The 23,673-nt window shown below is 39.1% G+C and overlaps 1 protein-coding gene across 2 annotated transcripts in view; it reads right to left on the bottom strand.

Annotated features, from left to right (window-relative positions):
* ROS1 (ROS proto-oncogene 1, receptor tyrosine kinase) overlaps nucleotides 1-23,673 on the bottom strand; it is a 112,535-nt gene that overhangs the window by 14,386 nt on the left and 74,476 nt on the right. For both annotated transcript variants that reach the window (XM_060030557.1, XM_060030556.1), the window contains 9 exons: nucleotides 21,026-21,216; nucleotides 17,270-17,353; nucleotides 14,163-14,298; nucleotides 12,767-12,929; nucleotides 10,658-10,722; nucleotides 9,594-9,723; nucleotides 3,472-3,569; nucleotides 3,039-3,242; nucleotides 1,870-2,004 (listed from right to left, as the gene is read on the bottom strand). In XM_060030557.1, coding sequence (XP_059886540.1) covers nucleotides 1,870-2,004; nucleotides 3,039-3,242; nucleotides 3,472-3,569; nucleotides 9,594-9,723; nucleotides 10,658-10,722; nucleotides 12,767-12,929; nucleotides 14,163-14,298; nucleotides 17,270-17,353; nucleotides 21,026-21,216 — 1,206 coding nt within the window. The remainder of the gene's footprint in view (nucleotides 1-1,869; nucleotides 2,005-3,038; nucleotides 3,243-3,471; nucleotides 3,570-9,593; nucleotides 9,724-10,657; nucleotides 10,723-12,766; nucleotides 12,930-14,162; nucleotides 14,299-17,269; nucleotides 17,354-21,025; nucleotides 21,217-23,673) is intronic.

Genomic DNA, 23,673 nt, shown 5'->3' with positions numbered 1-23,673 from the left:
TAGCTTCAAGGAAACTATATTTTTATAAAATTAGAGCAATAATGTATCCAACTGAATAATTATTCAAGGTAAAATTATATAGAATATTATCTTTTTCCACTTATAATCAGGAATATTTTTCTAGAACTTTTCTAGCACTCCTTCTTTCTCCTCCTTCTAATTGAATTTTTGGATACCTTTGGATAGAGCAAAGTTCAACATACCCGCCTTTTTCTTCTCCACAATAGGGCAGTTAATTATCCACCTCCCTCTTCCCCAAACAAAATAAATGAACACATAAGTCAAAACGTATAATTCAGTGACTGATTGCTAGAGTGCCTATCCAAAAAAAGAGCCTAATTATGATGAGGTACATTACCCTCTAGAGGGGAAGATATGCCAAATAGAATTCTAACAGCACAAGGAAAATTTCGTGCAACTGAAATTTGGGAGAAATTTTCTGAGTGGTCAATAGATGTGTAAGAGATGCAAAACAGTGATTAGTTTGCTAACTATTTAATTAAAATGTATTTTATACCTAGGTATGCTGGGTTTTTTTCCTCAAGCCCTAGACTAAAGTTTTTCAAATTTTGTATAACTTTCTTAGTCCTAACTTCTAGAAGTTTTCCCATCTGCCCCAAAAGGATCATGAGTCATACTTTTAGACACTGCCACCAAACTTGTTCAGGTATGTGTATAACTGATCCTTCTGTAAATATCCCAGAGGCTATAAGAGCTAAACAGAAACAGACAGTGATTCCAATCTTCTTCTAGCTGGAAGATTTAAATAATACAAAAACATTCACGCATAGAACATCCAGCCAAGGTGCCCCGATCTTAATCATCTTTGGCTCTAGTCTGAATAATCCTCTAAATAACACAGCATAGGCAAGGCAGTGCAATCATGGTGTGTATCCGCATACTGCTAATTCCTTTTGCACTTGTCTGTACCACGCAGTTTAGCACTTTATTACATGTTGGCTTGTTATCCAGCTGCTCCATGTGTGTGTCTTTTCTTTCAAAATACATTCAGAGATGCTGAAGAAGCGTGGCTCCGGTTTAAACACCTCTGTATTCCATACAGTCCTTAGCATGGTGTAGTGCACACAACAGAGGAGTTTATACTTGTTGATTATATGTTCTTTTAGAAATTTCTTGGGTAAAACACCTCTTAGAAAAAGTGTCAAGACTTGATATTTCTGCCAAGGTTGTTCACAAGAAGGTAGATTAGTACTCAGCAAAATTACTTGGCTTGCTTTTCCTTTATAATTAGATCAAAATCACCTACTGTTCCAAGGATCACAAATCTATTAGAATTCAATAGTTGCCAGGATCAATTTGATAAAGTCACTAATCCTTATGTAGCCACTTCGTGTGAAGTTCATAAATAGATAACAACCTATATAATTTTTAGCAGTACTATATCCCAATATCAGCTTTATCAACAAAAGCAATCCAACTTTTAAACAATATATTCCTAGTTAATAGAACCTTTTAATATGCAGGTTAAGATGTTAGTCAAATTAGATCTTCCAAAATGAAATGAGTATATATGTGAATACACACACACACACACACACACACACACACACACACGCACACATATACACAAAGAGCTTTTATTTATTTATTAGAATTCTCTTAACCTAGAGTATAAACATATTCTGCTGTTCTAGATTTTGCTTCTGAAATGAAATATCATGTACATATATAAATAAAAAGAAACCATCATGTATTTAGTAAATTAAGTGCCACAATAATTTACATTTTACATAAGATATACAAATATATAGATTCAGTTTTTATTTAAAAATACCATACCAATGAGGCACGTGATTGCCTGTGCACATGTTTTTGTTCTTGGGTACTTATGGAACATGATTAACTTACAGATCATCGGGACAATTTCTCGGTGGCTCCAGTCTCCCTCCTGTTTGCACATAGCTTAAAACATCAAGGTTAGAATGAGCCGGATAAGGCTGATGACCAAGAGTTAAAATTTCCCAAATCAAAATTCCAAAAGACCTAAAGATATTAAAGAGTTTGCTTTAATTATACATATTAGAAACATCATGTTTACAGTAGTTTTTCCAACATAATTATTCCTGGGGCTATCAGAGTCTACTTTGTGATTGGCATTTTTGGCCCCATAAAAGGCAAATGGGAGACTTAAAAGCAAGTTGACCTCAAGAAAAAGAGAACAAGCAACTGCATACTAGCAACACTTCAAAGGTGATAGGAAGGCTTAGTGGGGGCACAAACACACACACACACACACACACACACACACACACACACACTGTGCTCCTCTTCCCTGGCTGAATCTGCACTGCGGACCTCCATTACCTATGGCTTCCATAGCTTCATTATGCAAACACACTAGGGGTGAGCAAGAAAGCATTAAACCTTTCTTCCTGAGTTTGAGTGCTAGTAAATGTGGAGAGGGAAGGCATGAATATAAACTGACAACACTGAAGACCGACTTTATTTCATCCCCAGTTTTGCAGAGGTCCAGTCCAGCTTAAAAGTTATTGGATGAATCTTTACATTTTGAGCAGCTCTAATCAAAAGTTTGGGGTCAATAAGCAAAAATGAGGGGTTCTATTCAAATAATAAAGAGCTCTCCAAACCTCCCTCATGTCCTAATCATTCTGAGATCCATGATTTAAATTTTGTGTATAAATTAATGACCAAACATCCCAAAATAGTAGGCATTTGGACACATACTTGGACATTAATTCATAGGCACCAATTCCTATTAGTCATGGCCTCTGCACTTGTGGAGAGTAGTGAGCTATCTGAAATAAATGGATCTATTCCACATACACCAGTAAGGTAACGGATCAAAACTAATTGGAGGGAGAGGTATAAACTGTTGAGACCCAAGAATAGCCCTTCCTTGCCCACCAGCTTTCACTTTAGCTTGAGGCAAATCACTTAACCTCTCTGGTCTTATGTTTTCTCACGTAAAAAACAAGACTAGATGACCTTTTAAGATCCCTTCTGGCTCGGGCATTGGATGGTTCTGCCCACGTTTCTCTGTGTCCTGTTAAGCTCACCATACATCAGACTGAGTAGTGAAGATTCCATCCATCAAACTTTCTGGAGCCATCCACCGAACAGGGAGCAGGCCTTCTCCTCTCTTTCTATAGTAATCATTTTTATAGATGTCCCTCGCGAGTCCAAAGTCCCCAATCTTCACTATCCGTGATGGACTAGTATAGTCTTTTACAGAGACAAGGCAATTCCGAGCTGCTAGATCCCTATGGCAGAAGCTATACTTTAATAATAATACTAATAATAATAATAATAATAAAATTCCAGAGATCAGACAAGTAACACTAGGAGGTCTGTAGAGAAGAGACATTTTAACAGAAACTATTGCTATTTTGAAGGAATGAAAATGTCAATTATCTTGTATATTCTACCCTAACTACAGGTGATTATTGTGCCAATCTTCATAAGAACTCTTTATCCAGAATGTCACTGTACCTGTGAATGAAGTGCATCTGCTCCAAGTAGACACAGCCTTTTGAAATATCTACACAAAGGTCTACAAGGTCAACCAAGGTGAGTAAAGGACCGTGAAACTGTAAGAAATAAAAGAAAAATTACAGGCACTTTTCCAGTTTGCACAAAATATATATGTATATTTTTGGCACATATATTTGCATGTACACACACATATATATATGACGTTTTAAAGGAATTTTTAGTTATGGTAAAAGAATTCCAACAAAGAGGAAAAGAACTACATTTATATGCTTTCTACCAAAATATACATAAATAAGACTCTCTTTAGGAAGCAGAAGCAATGTAGAATCTTTATTGGAAAGATCTCAGGGTGTTAGATCAAACAGACTAGTTTAAAACCTAGTTCTGCTACTTACAAGCTGTGTGAACTTGCTCACATTGCTTAATTCACTAAGCAATTTTCTCATATGTAAAATGGGAACAATAATACTAACTGTGTCAGATCTGAGATAAACTATGTAATCTAGCTGGGACATAACAGGCACTTAATAAATAGTAGCTGTTCTCATTAGCAGTAATGATGATAGTTTAATCAGTTTAATTATTGGCCCAATGTCACGCTATAATGTCAGTCATGACAATGGGCTTGTTCTCCATATGGGCCCCATAGAAATTGTTAGCAATACTCTATTTCAAGGTCACAGATTACGCCTCTCATCTAAGAGAGCCAGCACAAATATACAGTTGAGCCTGTACTGGCTGCGATGATTTCTACGTGAACAAAGCAGTTGAAGTTTTTATTAGTACCATATGGAAAAAATTCAAAGTTCCTTCCTGGAGGCTCTATTCATATACTGTCTGTCCCTTACCATTTCCCTGCAATTACCCTGTTTCAAGCCTTTATCATCCCTATCTGATGCTTCCCAAACTTCCCATGTCTCCAGCCTCCTGTGTTTTAATTAGCTCACTTTGTTGTGACCCACTGCCTGTAGAGTCTATTACAGATTCCTGAGCACAGCCTCCATGGCAGCCCCAGGCTGCACCAGCCTCTCTTTACATCCATTTATTTTCCATAGATTCTCCTCTCACAATCTGTGCTTTGGTCACACTGGGCCATTTGCAGTTCCTTATACCTGCTCTGCATTTCTCAACCTCTCTTCATTATTCCTTCTATCATTCCTGGAATGCCCTCCGTATTCTTGATTTCCATCCACATCCTTCAATGAGCATCTCAAAGGATTCACAACCTTGAAATCCCTTGATTCCTCATAGACGGGTGCTCTTAAATGCTGTTCCCTCTGACTCCCCTGACAAGCTCATGTCTTGTACCAAAAAGTAGGAAGAATCCTGAATTCTGGGACTCAACATTGCCATGGTCCCACTCAACCACACCTATGTCTTAAAACTAAACTCAGCCTTACTCCCAAGAATCAATCCCTTGCAGCCCTGTTCAGGTCCACTAGATGCGCATCTCACAGCCTTGTGTCTGAGTCCCTGCCTTGTGTCTCAGCTGGTTCATTGGTTCCTCTGTGAATGGAATCCTGCTTTGCCCTTGGCAAAACCTACTCTACTCTTGAAGACATTCTTCGCAGAGGATCCTACTCCTGCACTTCAGTCTGGTGGCTAGTGCCCTGTTCCTTGCTGACAGATTTTCAAATGCTGCCTGCCTGTTTGAATCTCTAATTGTAACTTGCTCCTAATAGCCCCTGTGACAACCTATTGGAACATTTCATTACCCCATGTCGGGTCTCCTTAACCCCAGATGCTGCCCTCGGCTACCACCTGTCTTCTCTTGCCAAACCCTCCAGACATATTGAACCTCCATCTCTGTCCATCCCTAGTCAAAGCCTTTTATATAACTCATATCAGTGTAGTTTCAGAAACTGTTCTATCTCGCACCTTGGTTGTGTCCCAAACAGAAGACCTCCTCCGTGAAGCCTTCTCTCATCTCCCCAGTTGGAAATCATCTCTCTCTCCTCTGTGCTTCAGCAGTGTATTCTCTACTCCATTCTAATGGGTCTTCCCTCTTTCTACCTTAAATGATTCATTCATATGTGACTTACCCACCCTACCATGTGGCAGGGCCCTTGAAAGCAAGAGCCACATCCTCCACTGTCGTAAAATAAATACCCGGCAAAAATTTCATGAAGTGAATTGTGTCTGGCTGTGTAGTTGTATTATTTTGATAGATAGGGTTTTTTGTTCCCTTTTTCTATCTTACTACAATCTTAGAATATCAAAGCTAAAAGAAGCCGAAAAAGTTTTGGATTCAGTGTTCCATTTTACGATGCAGAAACTGAGTCCTAAAAATGAAGGACCAGACTAAGGTTTATAAACCCAGTTGCAGTCAATCCTTATGCATTCAACCCAACAAAACAGTCTCAGAGTGGGGATGGGGAGAAGGGTGCTTGTAGCACTCTCTGTGGAGAGGCGGCTGGCCCCGTGTGACCTTAGACTGATGGGGGCGTAGAGCCCATGGCCCTCCGCTGTGGACCCCGCACCTTGATTCTGGCACTCAGCACCTAAGGGCACCCTGTCCGATAAGGTCAGGGCAAGAGAGACAATCATGGACGCTGCCTTGGTAGCCAGCAGGAAAGGCAGTGGAAGAACTGAAGTGCACTTGAGAACCAGTCGTCAGAACCACTAGGACACTGGCTGAATAAGAGTAGTTTGGGAAAAGCAGCTCTGTGAGTTCTTTTAGTCCACCTTCATTGTCTCTTCTCTCGCCCACAAAAAACTAAAAAAAAAATCTACAGAGGCACTTTCTTGTTAAAGATGAGGAATTGAATTTATGCATTTTAGTTTTATTCTCTCCCCAAACCTTACTAAAATGACATTATAGAGGAAATGTTGTGATCTCAAGAGGATAAACAGATCAGGAGAATAGATAGAGCGCAAGGAAACATTTTTGGAGGAAGGAAAGCAGGTGGAGGTGTGGTCATTTAGCAGAGCCAAGAGAGATGAAAGCTGGCTGCCTGCAGAGGGAGAAGACAAGAATTAAGTGATGTTTTTCACTATAGAACCCCATAAACCCTCTGGAATTCGAGGTAGCAAGTATCTCTGAATGCAGGGTTGAGGGGCAGGACTGAAAGCAAGGTGAATATTTAAAAGTTTGTTTTAAGAGCTAAGTAGACCCTAGATCCCCACCCCACAGCAGCAGCAGGCTTTCCTCTGCTAAACCCACACGCACACACACACACACACACACACACACACACACACACAGAACCAGAGCAACTCCAAGTTCAAAGATACCAGTCATACTAAGGCGCTGTGCTAAAAATGGAGAAGGGAATTAAATGAGAATCCTCATCCTGAGCCTTGAGACCTCCAGCCCTCCTCCCCGACTCGACTCCCTGACTGAGGCTCAGGCGTTTATTGCCCAGGCAGGAGACCAGCAGATTCCTCTCTGGGGAAACTGGCATATGCCAGGGAAGACATCCAGGTGCTGTCATCAGGCGACCCCAGCGGAACATCAGGGTCCCCCCTGACAACCAAAAGGAAGCTGCCACAGACATAGGCTCCAATTCTTAGGTCTCCCTATTAAATATGAAGACCAGTCACAAATTACAAAACATTTGAGAAAAGCTTCTCATATTACAAACAGATCCCAGAACAATGAGGCAAAAAGGAAGTCAAGACAATGCAGGAAGCAAATTAACACTTAAAAAAAACTATGATTAGTATCCTAGGAAAGATAAAAGAAGACTTTGCATGTATGGAAAAATCAGAATACTATTTTAAGAGGCAGTCAAAATATAAGAATGAGTCTATGGAAAATTAAATTTTTAAATTCTATTAAAAAATTAAGGAAATATACCAGAATTGAGAGCAAAAATACAAAGAGTAGAAAATAAGAGAAAACAGCTAATAAAAGAAAAGGATACAACAAAGGTGACCATTATCCAACTACTAGGATTCCTAGAACAAGGAAATAAAGGGAACAAAGAGTTTTCTTTATTACCAAAGAAATAATATTAAAAAATCCCAGAACTAAAAGGGATGATTTTCCAAGCTGAGTGTCCAGATGAGTAAAATGTACCACAGATAAGAAGCAGTTCCTGGGACTTCCCTGTGGTGGTGCAGTGGTTAAGAATCTGCCTGCAAATGCAGAGGACACGGGTTTGAGCCCTGGTCCAGGAAGATCCCACATGCACAGAGCAACTAAGCCCGTGTGCCACAACTACTGAGCCTGCACTCTAGAGCCTGCAAGCCACAATTACTGAGCCCACACGCCACAACTGCTGAAGCCCGCGTGCCTAGCACCTGTGCTCCGCAGCAAAGAGAAGCCACTGCAATGAGAAGCCTGCACACTGCAATGAAGAGTAGCCCCAGCTTGCAGCAACTAGAGAAAGCCTGCACGCAGCAACAAAGACCCAACGCAGCTAAAACTAAATAAATAAATTTATAAGGAAAAGAAAAAAAAAGAAGTTCCTAAAATTTTCCAAAGAGAGGACAAAAAGCAAGTCACTGACCATATGTCCAGGAATCAGAATGGCATAAAACATTTTAAAGGCAATTGTAGAAGCTAGAAAACAAAGAGGCAGGAATTTTATTTTTGAGGACAAGGGATTTTCAACCTAGAATCCAGCCAAATTATTAATCAAGTGTGGGGCGGGAGGGAAGAACAGTTCCTCAAAATGAAAAAAAAAAAAGATTTTTGCCTTGCATGCTTTCTCTTTTCTAAAACAGAACAAAGAAGCCATGGAATTGAGGAAATAAAGGTCCAATATGGAAATTACCAAGGTACATGTGAAGGAAACCCCTAGGGTAACAGCTCTGTAGAGACCAGAGGACAAGCGCCTGTATCAACTCTAGGAGAGAAGTGTCCAGGAAAAATATAGTGAGGAGCTGGATTATCTCATATATATACCCATATTGTGAGAAGGGTTACAATTCTGTCAGAGTTTAGGAATATAGAAACCTAAACGAGGGGGGGGGCATTTATTAAACTACTCAAGAGAAGAACCACAATCATAGTATTTGAGTAACTTAGCAAATAATAATTAAATAGACATAGTAACATAAACTTGCAATATTGATTCATCTGCAAATTGGGGTAACTGTCAGAGGATGGGGAAAGCAGAGTTTTTCTGCGTGTAGAGCTGGTGGGGTCAGGCTGGTACGTGACTAAGAGCTTAAATCCTTGCCTCTTGCAGTAGGCAGTCAATAGATCTCCCCCAAGGTTGAAAACTCACTTATACTGCAGCAGTATAAGCAGAGCGTTTAGGAAAGTGGAGGTAAACACCAGAAGGAATGAGCAGAGGCCTGGGATGTGGGGATGAGATAGAGCACAGGACTTCTGTTTTTCACCATAAACCTTGTCATATGTTTCAGTTTTTTAACTATATAATGTATACTTCAATAGAAATAGAAATAAATAGAAATAGAAATTTATTTCAATAGAAATAAAACCTTTAATTTTAAAAACTACACATTTAAATTTTCGTTACTTGTTTTGTCTCAGGTGTTTCTCACCTGAGACCTAAAAGCAGGTTCCCACAGGTGCTGAGACCCCCGGCCCTCATTCCCCACACGTGCCACAGTATTTACACCATCCACTGTGCTGGATGCTGCTCTAGGCACTGCGGGCATGGAGAGGATGGATCGGGGCTGCATTTTGTTAGCAGGACCCTAGAGTGGACGGGACCTATTAGCATGGTTGTAGGAAAAGAAAAGTAAGGAACTAGATGGATGGCATGAAGGAGGATGCATGAAATCAAGAGCTCTGTTTTGGCCAAAGTTTGAGACGCCTGTGAAAATCCACACAGAAAAGTCAGCTGGGAGAGATGTAAGACTAAGGGCTGGAAATTTCAATTTGGGACAGAAAGGCAGATAGATTAAGTACAGAGAAACTCCACACATTCTCTGTTCTTCAGAAACCATGATTCTGGCAGGGAGGGACCTATTTTTCCATTAGATACTAAGAGCAGGCTCAGATAGCCAGAAAGTGCGAGACATTAGCCCAGGGTTCTAGTTTGACTAATCCAACATGAAGGAAATATAAGAATTTTTTTGACAGAAGTCTTCTAAGTTTCTACCATCAGCCCAAACTGCAGCCTATTGAATTTAAAGGAAAGTAAGACGAACTTATAGGTCATCTGCATTACATAACCAATACTGTGGACCCCATTTCCTACCGATGTCATCCGGGCTTTACGCAAATAGGTAAGAAGGTCTCCTCCTTCCATCAGTTCCAGGATGATGTACTGGGGCTCATTCAGCAGACAAACTCCAAGCTGCTTCAGAATGTTGGGATGATTAAACTTACTAGAAGGCGAAAAGAGACAGGCAGGATAACATGACAACGACAAAAATCTAGTGAGGATCTTTATGGAATAGAACAATTCTTTATTTCTGCTTTCCTTCAAAACCCTGATTTTTTTTTTCCTCTTAATAAATGAAAGCCTCCTTTTCCAAGAACCCGGCTGCATGCCTGCCTTACAGAGGTAATATTGCAACCCCTAGTGGCCAAGGCATGTGGATAGAACAGAGGGAGTTTTAGAAGAAGTTATATTTATATTAAGCATTTTATGTTCTGGAAAAGAAAGTAATTTTAACTAATGTCCTTCTTTGAAAAATATTTTAGAACATCATGTTTTTGGTCATGACAAGTATGAAATACTCTCTCCCTTTCAGAGAAACAATTCAGACACTCAGGTTTGGCTACAAATGTTTGCTCAAGAGGTCAAAGCAAATAAGCCCCAATCTAGCAATCAGAACCCACAACTTGGGACCTGATCAACCACTGCCTCAGGGTGTATTAAGATGTATTTGAGTAGTTTTCATGACCATCAACTAATTCTAACCTTGAAGACAAGTTTACCAAGACCAGGGATATTCTCATTGACATCACTGTACTTAAGAGAACTCTCCCTTACTTGGTCTACTTGACCCATTATCACACATTTAGAAGAACATAAGCATATTTAAAGCTGAACAGCTTCAGAAATCCCTTGCAAGACATGCTTCTTATTGAAGGTAAAAGAAAGGACTGCCTGAGGACTGCTTGTGACCAGGCTCAGAAGACTGGGTTCTATAGAATACTTGTCACTCCAGACATATTTCCTTTTAAACTTCAGCCATGTTTATTTTGGGCATGATCTGTTATGTCAGGTCATTTTGAATGTTAAAAATCCACCAATCACGTGTAAGAGCTTCCTACCCATACCAAGGGAAAATTATTTTAGAGCTGCCCTGATACCTCATCAGGTGTGCCTCCTTCAGGAATTCAATCTTCTCCTGGTCTGTGGAGCCCTTCTTCAAAGTCTGTGCAATGTAAAAACAAGCCAGGAATCAGTATAGCAGACATTTCCGTGAGCTCAGTGGGTTAATGGAGACAATCTTTGTTTTGTTTTGTAATATGCACCCTTATCATAAAAAACTGTGTTCTCCAATTCTCCAGCCTCCCTTGCAAACAGGGCTGGTCATATGACTCAGTACTCATCAAAGAGATGTAAGGGGGAAACTGCTGAGGGGGAGAGAGGCTTGTGCAGAACTTTTACTTTCCTGAACGTATACATCTAACACTATCCTTCCCCCTCTCCATGTCCTGAATGAAGATGTGATGCTTGATCCTTTGGCAACCATCTTGGGACCATGAGGCACCATACATGTAGAAAGTTGAGAGAATTTCAGATATACTGGCTCTGGCCTGACACAGTACTACACCAAAGCCAGAAGTCAACTTGTTATCTAAGAAAAAGAAACACTTGTTTAAACCAGTTGAGGTTAGAGTATGTGAAAGACTGTTAAATGCTATCAATTGGAAGTGGAGAAAATTTTGCCAACTTCTCTGGCTGTATAGCCCACTCTCAAAGCAATAAATTCCTAACAAGCAGTGATCAGGATATTATTCAATTACATAAAAGAGTCATCATCCTTTGATCAAAAGAAAGTTTTATAAAAATATGAGAGTGTATCCAGGGCTTCCTTAAAACTACATCATCAAATACACCATGATGAATAATTGTGTAGTCCAGGGGTCAGCAAACTACAGCCTGTGGACCAACTCCAGCCTGTTACCTATTTTTGTACAGCTTATGATCTGAAAATAGTTGTTACATTTTTATTAGTTGTTATTTTATTTTTTCCAGGTTTATTTTTTTAACATCTTTATTGGAGTATAATTGCTTTACAATGGTGTTAGTTTCTGCTTTATAATAAAGTGAATCAGTTATACATATACATATGTTCCCATATCTCTTCCCTCTTGCGTCTCCCTCCCTCCCACCCTCCCTATCCCACCCCTCTAGGTGGTCACAAACCACCTAGCTGATCTCCCTATGCTATGCAGCTGCTTCCCACTAGCTATCTATTTTACGTTTGGTAGTATGTATATGTCCATGCCACTCTCTCGCTTTGTCGCAGCTTACCCGTCCCCCTCCGCATATCCTCAAGTCCATTCTCTAGTAGGTCTGTGTCTTTATTCCTGTCTTACCCCTAGGTTCTTCATGACATTTTTTTTTCTTAGATTCCATATATATGTGTTAGCATATGGTATTTGTTTTTCTCCTTCTGACTTACTTCACTCTGTATGACAGACTCTAGGTCTATCCACCTCACTACAAATAACTCAATTTCATTTCTTTTTATGGCGGAGTAATATTCCATTGTATATATGTGCCACATCTTCTTTATCCATTCATCTGTTGACAGACACTTAGGTTGCTTCCATGTCTGGGCTATTGTAAATAGAGCTGCAGTGAACATTGTGGTACATGACTCTTTTTGAATTATGGTTTTCTCAGGGTATATGCCCAGTAGTGGGATTGCTTTTTCCAGCTTTATTGAGGTATAATTAACTTGTTACATTTTTAAATGGTTGAAAAAAGTTATAAAAAAGAAGAGTATTTCATAACACATGAAAATTATATAAAATTTAAATTTCCGTTTTCATAGATAAAGTTTTACTGGAACACAACCACACCCATTCATTCACATATTGACTGTGGCTAATTTCACACTGCAATGGCAGAGTTGCGTAGTTGCAACTGACACCATCTAGCCAGCAAGCCTAAAATATTTACTATCTGCCTTAGCACCTAGCACCCCAGTTCTCTTATGGTATATTTGAAGGGAAAGACTGTCTGCCAGGTCTTAGCTAATTAGTAACCTCAGAGGTAACTGTTAATAACAGAATTTATGTAGGAAATGGGGGGGAAATGTGATTTCTGTAGCCATGGCCAGGTTTCTGCCTTCTCCCAGTTATCTTTTCCATCAAGAACACTCCTCTTTTATCATAGTTGTATCCATGTAAGTCCCTGTAAATATGTTGACATAACAAGTCAAGGAGTTAAAAGATCAGCATTACCTTCACTGCTACTTTGGTTTCTGCACTTCCAGCTCCTAAGATGTCTACCACTGTCCCTTCATACACTTCTCCAAAGGCCCCACTTCCCAACAAGAGATGCAGGGTCAGTTTTTCCCGAGGGAAGGCAGGAAGACTGTCAATCTCCTCTTGGGTTGGAAGCGTACTGGAAAATAACAATATGTTTGGTCTCCCAAAATGCATATGGTTTACGAGTGGGTGTTGGTGTTAGTGTTTGAGAGAGAAAAAGTATGAGAAAGAGGAAGAGAAATCTTATGGTTTTGCAACACTGCAGTGCATTCAACGTGACATAGTGATGTGTCTGTTCCTATTCCTTTCCTATTCCACCATCCAGAATATTCCTTCTCTCTTCCAAAACCCAGACAGAACATGTTACTTCACTTCTAGGCACCTTCATTTTGATAGCATGCCTGTGTGTGCACTGCCTCAAGGCTTTTTACTGTAGTTGTTTCGTTAAAGTTATCAGTTATTAATTTCTTCGGGTCACCAATTTGTGTCAAAAGCTATTGCAAATTAGTAATAAATACAGCTGGGCTTATGATCTCAAAAGCTTTTGCTTTACTTCGTACACCTGATCTCTCATGTAAAACAAAATTTACTATGACCACAAAATTACTCCATGTCCATCAGGTTAACTTTTAGAAAGTCAAGCTTCTCACTTGGAATATCATGAGGGGAAGGAAATCCATCTGCATTAAAAATGCTTTGAGATTTTAAAAGAGAATCTTGAACATCAAATATGCTGTGTATTTTCTCCAGGAAAAGTCACTTCTGAAAAGCTGATTTAGGTCACCTCTGTGTCTACTTCACATCCTGTGTTCTTATGTCTTTAAATAAATTTCTAGAAGCAAGGCCAATGGCCATATAATCCTTTTTGCGTGGAACATAACATAGTGTCTTGTACAATGAGACATTTAAATATTTTCTTTAATTATGAGGACAATGGAAGTTCAAACCTCATCTATTTTAGAGAAGTTTTGTAGGCAATCACCATAGAATTTCTGAAAACAATAAAATTGACTTAATAGCACACACAAGAGACCTTGGAATTCTTCTCTTCCAGTTGAATCAATCATGTTACCATCTACTCCCTTCCACGTAGTAGTTATCTCCTTGTTTTACTGACTTTCAAACTATGTGATAAGACACTAGAAAACAACTAATTTTTGTTTATTTTTCTTAGGATAGGATAACAACATAATTTACCATCCATCCCAGGTCACATTTGAGAGTGAAAGGGGATGTTACTTTTGAATATGCCAGAATAATATGGGCATAAAGCAGGACAGTCCTGGGTAACGTGGCATGCATGGGCACTCTCTTTAGAGTTGCCCTCTCTCCATCTAGGTGCCCCGTAATGCTGGCCCAGGTTACATACTGTATCGCATAGCAGGCATTCGCCAGTCCTACTCCAGCGGCCAGACCTCGAAGGTCAGCCAACTCTTTGTCTTCATTTATGAGACCCGTCAGCCCTTCCTTGGGAGTTTTTTGATTCTTTAATCTTCTGTGCCAGACTATAAAGACAAAAGATCATAATTTACAAAATGAAACATTGCTTTCTTTTTCTTTAGGAAATGCTAACAATACATTTTTAAAGTTTATACTGAAGAACACTATTGATAGAATAACAGAATTTGATTGAAAAAATATGCCCATAATAGAATAACTAAATCCAGGTACAAAGCCATATAAAAACACATAACTTATACCACATCACATTTTATCTCACTTCTCAGAGTAAATTTTAATATATTTCTTATTGCTGTTATAAACAAGTTGAAGCAACTTAATATCAGAACTTATTTCTCAAAATCACCCATAAACTAGAATCAAAATAAACCAAAACAAACTTGCATAATAATTATTAGTGAACAAATTCAGTTCTGAATCCAGATATGTCCAGGTTATACTCCTCAGCAGACCTGAGGAATGCTTTCAATATAATGGCATGCTTTATTTTAAAATGCAGAGTACAAGAGTGTATAGTCATTGTTTTTCAAAATACACATACTCAAATACATAGAAAAATTATTAGAATGAAATCTACCAAGTGTTAGCAGTGATCCTCCCTAGCTGTGGGATCATGGGCAATTTGTATTGTCTTCTTCATACAATGGGCAAATATCATTTTTATAATCATGAAACATAAGTAATATCTTTTGAAGATTAAAATACAATTATATCATTAAGATCGCCCATCAATACTAGAATATTGGCTCAGAAGTTGAAAACAGCAAGGATGCTTTGTGAGATGATGATTAAAATTTGAACTTTATTCCATAGTAGCTTCAGTACCCAACAGGTGAGAGTTTTATGCAAGTGAAATTCTGTCTGAGGGACCACACAACAGGGAGAGATCTTAAGTACCTTTACTAATGCAATTCTTCAAACCTGAAATGCTCTTACCATCCCTCTTCATTTTTAAAGGCCCAGAATGAGGCCCCACATCCTCAGGGATGCCTTCCGAGACCTCTGCAACCTCTGTTGATCTCTCATCTCTGAACTTCTAAGACCAACTGTGGCTCTCAGTCAGCATGGCTATGTCACTGTCTTCTACATTTCCTATTTCCTTTTATTGCTGTTTAACACATATCCTGCTATTTATCTTTTCGTACAGGTATGTCTTACCTCCCCCATTAAATGGCAAGCTCCTGAGATCAGCAATTGTATTTTACAGTTTATTTTCCTTTGCTCCCAGCGTCAGGCTCATGTTGCACAGTAGATATAACCACTCACCAAAGTGAAAGCTGTCGATGCTTATTTTAAAACCCTTGCTTCAATTTTGTATTTATAAGTATGACTGATGAGAGCCCTCTGCACAATACAAATTTTTAAACAATTGCTGTCTTCATTATTTGAATAATTCAATCTTTTCTCATGCGCTCGCATAATCCTACCGGTAAAACCGCATACACTGCTACTAAAAGCAAAAGAACCAAATTAGCTTACCTATACTCAAAAATCTGTGAGTTCCAAGTACAATAAAGACCTTTAAGTCCTGCGAAAGTCAGATATCCATAGGATGTCTTGAAAGCACAATAGCTTGTCTGAAATTATCTCATGTTCATCCACTAGAGTTATGGGTTTAAACAATGGTGATGTACAAGTAGGCAGGCAAAGGTCAGATGAAGGACTCTTCATGTAATGCTCCTTCCCAGTAGGAAAGCAGACAGTCAAGCCTATATGCCAACTGCCAAATATACTGCAGTCATATGCATAATTCTGGAGGGGGCTGGCTTAGTGGCACAAACATCAGCTGTGCAATACTTAGACTCCCTGGAACCACAGTTTAAAATCCTGGCAGGGTCAGCTGAAATATTTAGCTTTCCAAGTGAGCTGAAGAAATAACATATTCCATATATTGTCTGGTGTGGAATCTTTGAAGAGAAATCTCAATTCAAGTTTCAATGTGCTCTCTAATAGCTTATGACTCCAATCAGTTTTGGGAAGAATATAGATTTAGAACACTTAGTAAAATATTGGCTTTCTTTATCCTGAGAGTTCAACTTTATGTTTGTAACTTTTCCTTAAACTTTCCCCTATTTTTGAAAAAAAAAAAAAGAAACTACTGTTTCCTGAATATGCGCTTGAGTGTTCTCTTCCGGTAAATATCATGTCTTCTTTTGTAATGTTTCAGCATGTCAGGGACTCATACGTTAATAATGACAGGGTGACCATATATCTTATAATCCAAACCAGAACATTTTGGGGATAATGATTATGCTGAAACAATAAGAATGAAGCAGGATGTATGATCCACTATGGTAACCCCATAGGTCCAATATTTAATCATCCTTTTGGGAGTTGTCACTGTATTTTCTCATCATTAAATCTTGAGAAAAAAAAAAAAAGACTTTTAAGACCAATACATTAGCATAAAATGAGTGGTGGGAAATAGCTAGCTTCCTATCTATCTAACCTAATTCTTCTGCTTTCCTGGTCATTTACAAATGAGCAGGGATTGGAAACAAGCAGGCCAGACATCTGCAAGAGAGAGTATTGAATGCTATAAGGCAGAAATGGATCTTTTGCAAGAGGCCCTGCTCATTCTAGACCAGGCTGTCTGCCTGGAGACCTAAACTATCCCGACCAAGGATTGTCACTGGTTTCCCTATAAAAAAAACAATTTTTTTATACCCAGAGTCATTTTTCTTTTATTTATTTCAAACTATAAGTCACAAAACACTTGTTAGATAGCCAATCTGTAATACTGTTTTAAGGAAGGCTAAAGTTGGTGACTTTGCAAGTAGTTTTATCTAAAGTATACTGTGAAGTGTAAATACAGATTTATTTTTCATAAAAGTTACCCCAGATTAGAAAAAAAAATTCACAGGAGTTAGTGGTTATTGAAGTATAGCCAAAGGTAATATTGTGAACTTTATAAATTTATTTCATGTGAAAAATTAAATCAACCCAGAGATTAAATCAAGTAATATGATCAAATAAATAGTTTATTACCTATATTTCTAAATCTACTATACTTACCAAAGGTCAATAGGATTGTAACAACCACAAATATTCCAATTATAGTAGTAAGTATAAAGCTTGTTTCTGATATCCAAAAACCATCTAATAAAATAAATGAGAAAAAGAAATTAATTCAAAGAGTAAAACTAGATTGTCTCAGTGATATGCCAGATATGCCAGAGTTAGCTCCTGTTGGATTTTTTGCAAGCCACTTGTTAAACCATCGGTAGCTTGAAATCAATCATGGTGAGAGTATTTACACCATGAGAAATCAAAATCAAGGTTTTCTTCTTATTTTTTTTTCTTTTCCAATGATCTGGTTTACCAATACATCATTGGGATATACCCACCCCGTCTTCTACTTTAAAATGGCTGAGGAAACATGTATAATCTTTTTAGCGAATTTGGGACAAAGAAGTCTCAGTCTTCACGCACTATATGGTTGGGAGTATTATTTCTTCTATAATATGTTCATGTACATTTAATTCCATGAGTACTGAACTGAGGAATATAAACATGATAACATGGTACCTGCTCTTAGATAGTTTCATTGAGCAGAGGAGACAGACATGTGGACCAGAGCTGGCAAACTATGGCAGGCAGGCCACATGTGGTCACAGCAGCCTGATTTTGTACTATTCATGACCTAAGAATAATTTTTACATTTTAAAAATATTATTTGAAGGAGTTCCCTGGTGGCACAGTGGTTAAGAATCTGCCTGCCAATGCAGGGGACACGGGTTCAAGCCCTATTTCAGGAAGATCCCCCATGCCACGGAGCCAGTAAGCCCGTGAGCCACAACTACTGAAGCCCGTGCACCTAGATCCCATGCTCCACAACAAGAGAAGCCACCACAATGTGAAGCCCGAGCACCGCAACAAAGAGTAGCCCCCCACTCACCACAACTAGAGAAAGCCGGCACGCAGCAATGAAGACCCAACACTGCCAAAATTAATTAATTAATTAAAAAATATTTATATATATTATTTGGAAAAAAAAAAAGAGGATGCTACAGAGATCATTGAATGTAGGCCAGAAAGCCTAAAATATTTACTATTTGGTTCTTTGCAGAAAAGGTTTACTGAGCTCTTCTCCAGATAACTAACTATAATGCAAATAAGAATGATGTCAGTTTTGTATAGAATAATGGGCTGTGTGTGTATAAAATGCAATAGCTCATTTTGCCTAAGGAGCAGCAGTTAAGCATCACAATGGGTTCATTTAAAGTTAGGCCTTCAGGCTCCCTGACTTCAGACTATACTACAAAGCTACAATAATCAAGACAGTATGGTACTGGAACAAAAACAGAAATATAGATCAATGGAACAGTATAGAAAGCCCAGAGATAAACCCATGCACATATGGTCACCTTATCTTTGATAAAGGAGGCAAGAATATACAGTGGAGAAAAGACAGCCTCTTCAATAAGTGGTGCTGGGAAAACTGGACAGGTACATGTCAAAGAATGAAATTAGAACACTCCCTAACACCATACACAAAAATAAACTCAAAATGGATTAAAGACCTAAATGTAAGGCCAGACACCATCAAATCTTAGAGGAAAACATAGGCAGAACACTCTATGACATAAATCACAGCAAGATCCTTTTTGACCCATGTCCTAGAGGAATGGAAATAAAAACAAAAATAAACAAATGGGACCTAATGAAACTTCAAAGCTTTTGCACAGCAAAGGAAACCATAAACAAGACGAAAAGACAACCCTCAGAATGGGAGAAAATATTTGCAAATGAAGCAACTGACAAAGGATTAATCTCCAAAACATACCAGCAACTCATGCAGCTCAATATCAAAAAAAACAAACAACCCAATCCAAAAATGGGCATAAGACCTAAATAGACATTTCTCCAAAGAAGATATACAGATTGCCAACAAACACATGAAAGAATGCTCAACATCATTAATCATTAGAGAAATGCAAATCAAAACTACAATGAGATATCATCTCCCACCGGTCAGAATGGCCATCATCAAAAAATCTAGAAACAATAAATGCTGGAGAGGGTGTGGAGAAAAGGGAACCCTCTTGCGCTGTTGGTGGGAATGTAAATTGATACAGCCACTATGGAGAACAGTGTGGAGGTTCCTTAAAAAACTACAAATAGAACTACCATACGACCCAGCAATCCCACTACTGGGCATATACCCTGAGAAAACCATAATTCAAAAAGAGTCATGTACCAGAATGTTCATTGCAGCTCTATTTACAATAGCCAGAACATGGAAGCAACCTAAGTGTCCATCAACAGATGAATGGATAAAGAAGATGTGGCACATATATACAATGGAATATTACTCAGCCATAAAAAGGAATGAAACTGCGTTATTTGTAGTGAGGTGGATGGATCTAGAGACTGTCATACAGAGTGAAGTAAGTCAGAAAGAGAAAAACAAATACTGTATGCTAACACATATATATGGAACCTAAAAAAGAAAAAACAATGTCATGAAGAACCTAGGGGCAAGACGGGAATAAAGATGCAGACCTACTAGAGAATGGACTTGAGGATATGGGGAGGGGGAAGCGTAAGCTGTGACAAAGTGAGACAGTGGCATGGACATATATATACTACCAAATGTAAAATAGATAGCTAATGGGAAGCAGCCGCATAGCACAGGGAGATCAGTTCGGTGCTTTGCGACCACCTAGAGGGGTGGGATGGGAAGGGTGGGAGGGAGTGAGATGCAAGAGGGAAGAGATTTGGGGACATATGTATATGTATAACTGATTCACTTTGTTATAAAGCAGAAAGTAACACACCATTGTAAAGCAATTATACTCCAATAAAGATGTTAATAAAAAAATATTTTTAAATAATAATAAAATAAAGTTAGGCCTTGAAGGATGAGAAGAATTTCAGTTGACAGAAAGTGAGAGAAAGGAAATCCCAGCTAAGGACAAGTGGTAGGTGGTACAAGCCTGCATTCTAGGCTGAGGGAAACAAAGGCTGAGGACCCAGTGTCATGAAAGTTTTTTACCAGTCTGACGTGGCTACAGCATAAGGATAAATATCAGGAAAGATGAACCACAATCGGAGGGCAAGTCACGAAAGGCCTTAAGTGCCACAGAAAGGTCTGTACTTGATTCTGAAGGCAGTGAATGGAGAGCCATTTCAGGCATTTCAGAGAGCAGTGAAGTGATCCAGACTGTGCTTCAGCTGGATTAACTGTCAGCGGTAGGATTAAGCCAAGAGCACAGGCTAGACATGGTAGCTTAAATTAGGAAAGTCAAAGTAGGAATAGGAAGAAGCAAACTCATTAGACAGAAATCAAGATAATAAAATCAACAGACCTTGGTGGCCGAATAGAGGGGAAAATCCTACATGGTACTGAGATTTCTAGCCTATGTGATTAGAAAGGTAATGTGTTATGAACACAAATAGGCTACCCAGTGGAAGATATAGATATCGGGAAGTAGAGTTTCAGGCCTGTTGTGTAGCAGATGAGAGTACCAGGAACAGAATAATAAAGCTGGATAAAAACCAGACTGTGGACAACCTTGGAAATCCATCTAGGAACATGGACTTGATGTGGTGGGCACTAACGATTAGCTGATTGTTACCGAGGAGAAAAAGGACATGCCGATCTTGATGTTTTAGGAAGATCACATCAGATGAAATGAATAGTTCAATAGTTTCAATGATAGATTTGTGAAGTTATACATTCACCCAATTTAATGCTAAGAATTCACTTATCTTTACCTCTGAACCTTTGTGTAATAAGTTAGTATATAGACAGACATGATAACATACCTCCAACGAATATAATATCCTCACTGATTCCACTATATTCACCAAAACCCAGATTATTTACAGCTACTACTCTGAACTGAAATGTTCCTTTCAGGTTTTTGGGCTTCCATGTGCAAATGCTACTGCATGAGCCATTAAATGCCATCTTCCACATTAAATTCTGGTTCTGTGAATTCTTTGAAGTGCCCTTACTGCAAAAGAAAGAGCAAAGTTATAAATATAGGAAATATACAAGAGAATATATGTGTTATTTCTAGGTGCTCATATATCATTTAATGACAGAACTCCAAAGCGTCTCCTGTTGCACACTTTGCCCTTGATTTCATTCCTCTCACATGGTTTGGCTACAGCACATAGCAGAGTCTTATAAAGTCATCCCAACAGTGCCTGGAGCCAACCAACTCAGCCCATCTGGAAAATTACGAATAATCAATGGCCAAGAGAAAGCTGAAGATCCTCTTCTTACTACTAGGGTGTGCAAACCTTCCTCAGAATTCCAAACACATAAGACAATTATTTCATACTTTTTAACTGGGAATTTTTTATTTTTCTTAATTTTTGGTGTCTTATGCTATCTGTCATTTACTGATACCGTATCTGGATAAAATACAGAACATAAAATTGAAAAGGAAAATAACATAGTTCAGCTACCAAAGTTATCATTGTATCTGAGATTCCAAGGTTCATTGCTTCCATTTATATTGGGCTACACTACCTCAATGTCAATCCTCATTATTCTTCATAACGAAACATGGGAAGAGAACAAGAGCTGGGTTCGAAAGACATAACTGAAATTACTTTTAACAGAACCACATACTGAAGGCAAGTTCAAGGCCTTCCAATTATGTCTTTTCTGACAACGAACTTTTCAAATCTGAAACTTCTCAGACCACAGCCGTTTTAGGACTTGGTACCAACCCACAGTAACCTTGAGGATAAGTAATGGAAGCCAGTTCTGCTCCCACTAACTGAGTGGTTGTCCTGAAAGAGCACCAAGGACAGCAAGGGCTGAGCCTCTGAGGGACAGGGAATGAGCAAGGGTAGCAAGGATGGTCACAACTGTGACCAGGAGCTAAGTGACCTCAGGACCATCCTAAGTAAAGCTGCAGGACACAGTGATTTTGTACATTGTGTGAAGTCTCACGTTGGGCATTGGCAATTTCATTGTTCAACCCAAACAACGCTGATCCAAGAGAAAGAGACCCTTAAAAATGTATAAAGGGCCTCTTCACGGATATTGGCCACTGAGGAAGAGAAGGAAGAATGCTTCCTTTGTTGAGCACCTTCTATTTACAACACACCGTACTGGGGCTTTTCATATGTTGTTTCATTTCATTGAATCTTCTCAACAACCTAAAGAGGTAGATATCATCATCCCATTTTACAGATGAGAAAACTTAAGTTTAAGAGAGCAATAAAGCAAGGATTTAAACATGGTCTGTGTACTGGGTTGAATAATTCTCCCCAAAATTCATGCCGCCCAGACCTTGTGAATGTGACCTTGTTTGGAAATAGGGTCTTTTCAGATGTAATTAAGTCAAGATGAGATCATACTGGATGAGGGTGGGCCCTAAATCCAATGACCAGTGCCATCTTAGGAAAGAGAAATTTGGACACAGACACATACAAGGAGAACATCATGTGATGACAGAGCCAGAGACTGTTGTGATCCATCTACAGACCAAGGAATGCCAAGGATTGCCAGGCATCACCAGAAGCTAAGAAGAGGCAAGGAAGGATGCTTCCCAAGAACGCAGTCCTGCCAGCACCTTGATTTCAGACTTCTAGTCTCCAGAACTGCTAGAGAATAAATATCTGTTGTTTTAAGCCACCCAGTTGATCGTACTTTGTTCCAGCTTCCCTGGAAAACTGATACAGTCAGCTCAGCTCCCAAGTGCATGCACCTTGCACTACGACCACCACTGCACCATCAGCAAGTACACACGAGTATCCTGACTGAAGAAGATATTCTGAGATACTGTGAGGTACTCTGAGACAGATAATACATTCTATTACACCATAGTCCCTCTCCTGAGAGCAGAGACTTGGGGGCAAGGAAATGCAGAGTATTTATGGAGCCATGCACTTAAGGTGTTACTGAGGGGAATACACTACAGGGGTCCTAGTGGTGTAGCCTGGTTGGTGAACATAAATGCAGTCACAGACCACCAGGATGGTTCTGCAGGTCAGAATGTATTTCACTCTGCATGAAAAAAAAAAAAAGTGACAGAAATTTCAAGAAAGTTTCAGTTAGAAATATGGCCAACATAATTCTCTAGCATGAGCAGGAAATTTTTTTAAGGCTATGGGAATGCCAGAGCAAGATGAAGCAAAAATAGATCTGAAGCTCAAGTTGCCAGGACTATAATTATGGAAGTGACTTTTGTCCTTGGAGCATCTTAAAAGATGGCTTCAGAGTCCCGTGAGGGGAGTGTCTGTGGAATTTGGAATTCGCCCCTCAAGCTGGCACAACATCAGCCCATCTGAGCCAGTTATGATTCACAGAGCTCCCCATACTGGCCAGATCTGAGGTTGCATATGTTCATCAGGTTTTCATCAAAGGCACATTTTCAGTCCCTGGGAACACACTACAAACTGTAATCTTGACGATAGAGAGGGAATCCTGGGCTGCCTACACACTGCAGGCC

Source organism: Delphinus delphis, chromosome 14 (assembly GCF_949987515.2).
Source record: "Delphinus delphis chromosome 14, mDelDel1.2, whole genome shotgun sequence".
Classification (NCBI taxonomy): domain Eukaryota; kingdom Metazoa; phylum Chordata; class Mammalia; order Artiodactyla; family Delphinidae; genus Delphinus; species Delphinus delphis.
This window is presented reverse-complemented; position numbering and strand designations above follow the sequence as displayed.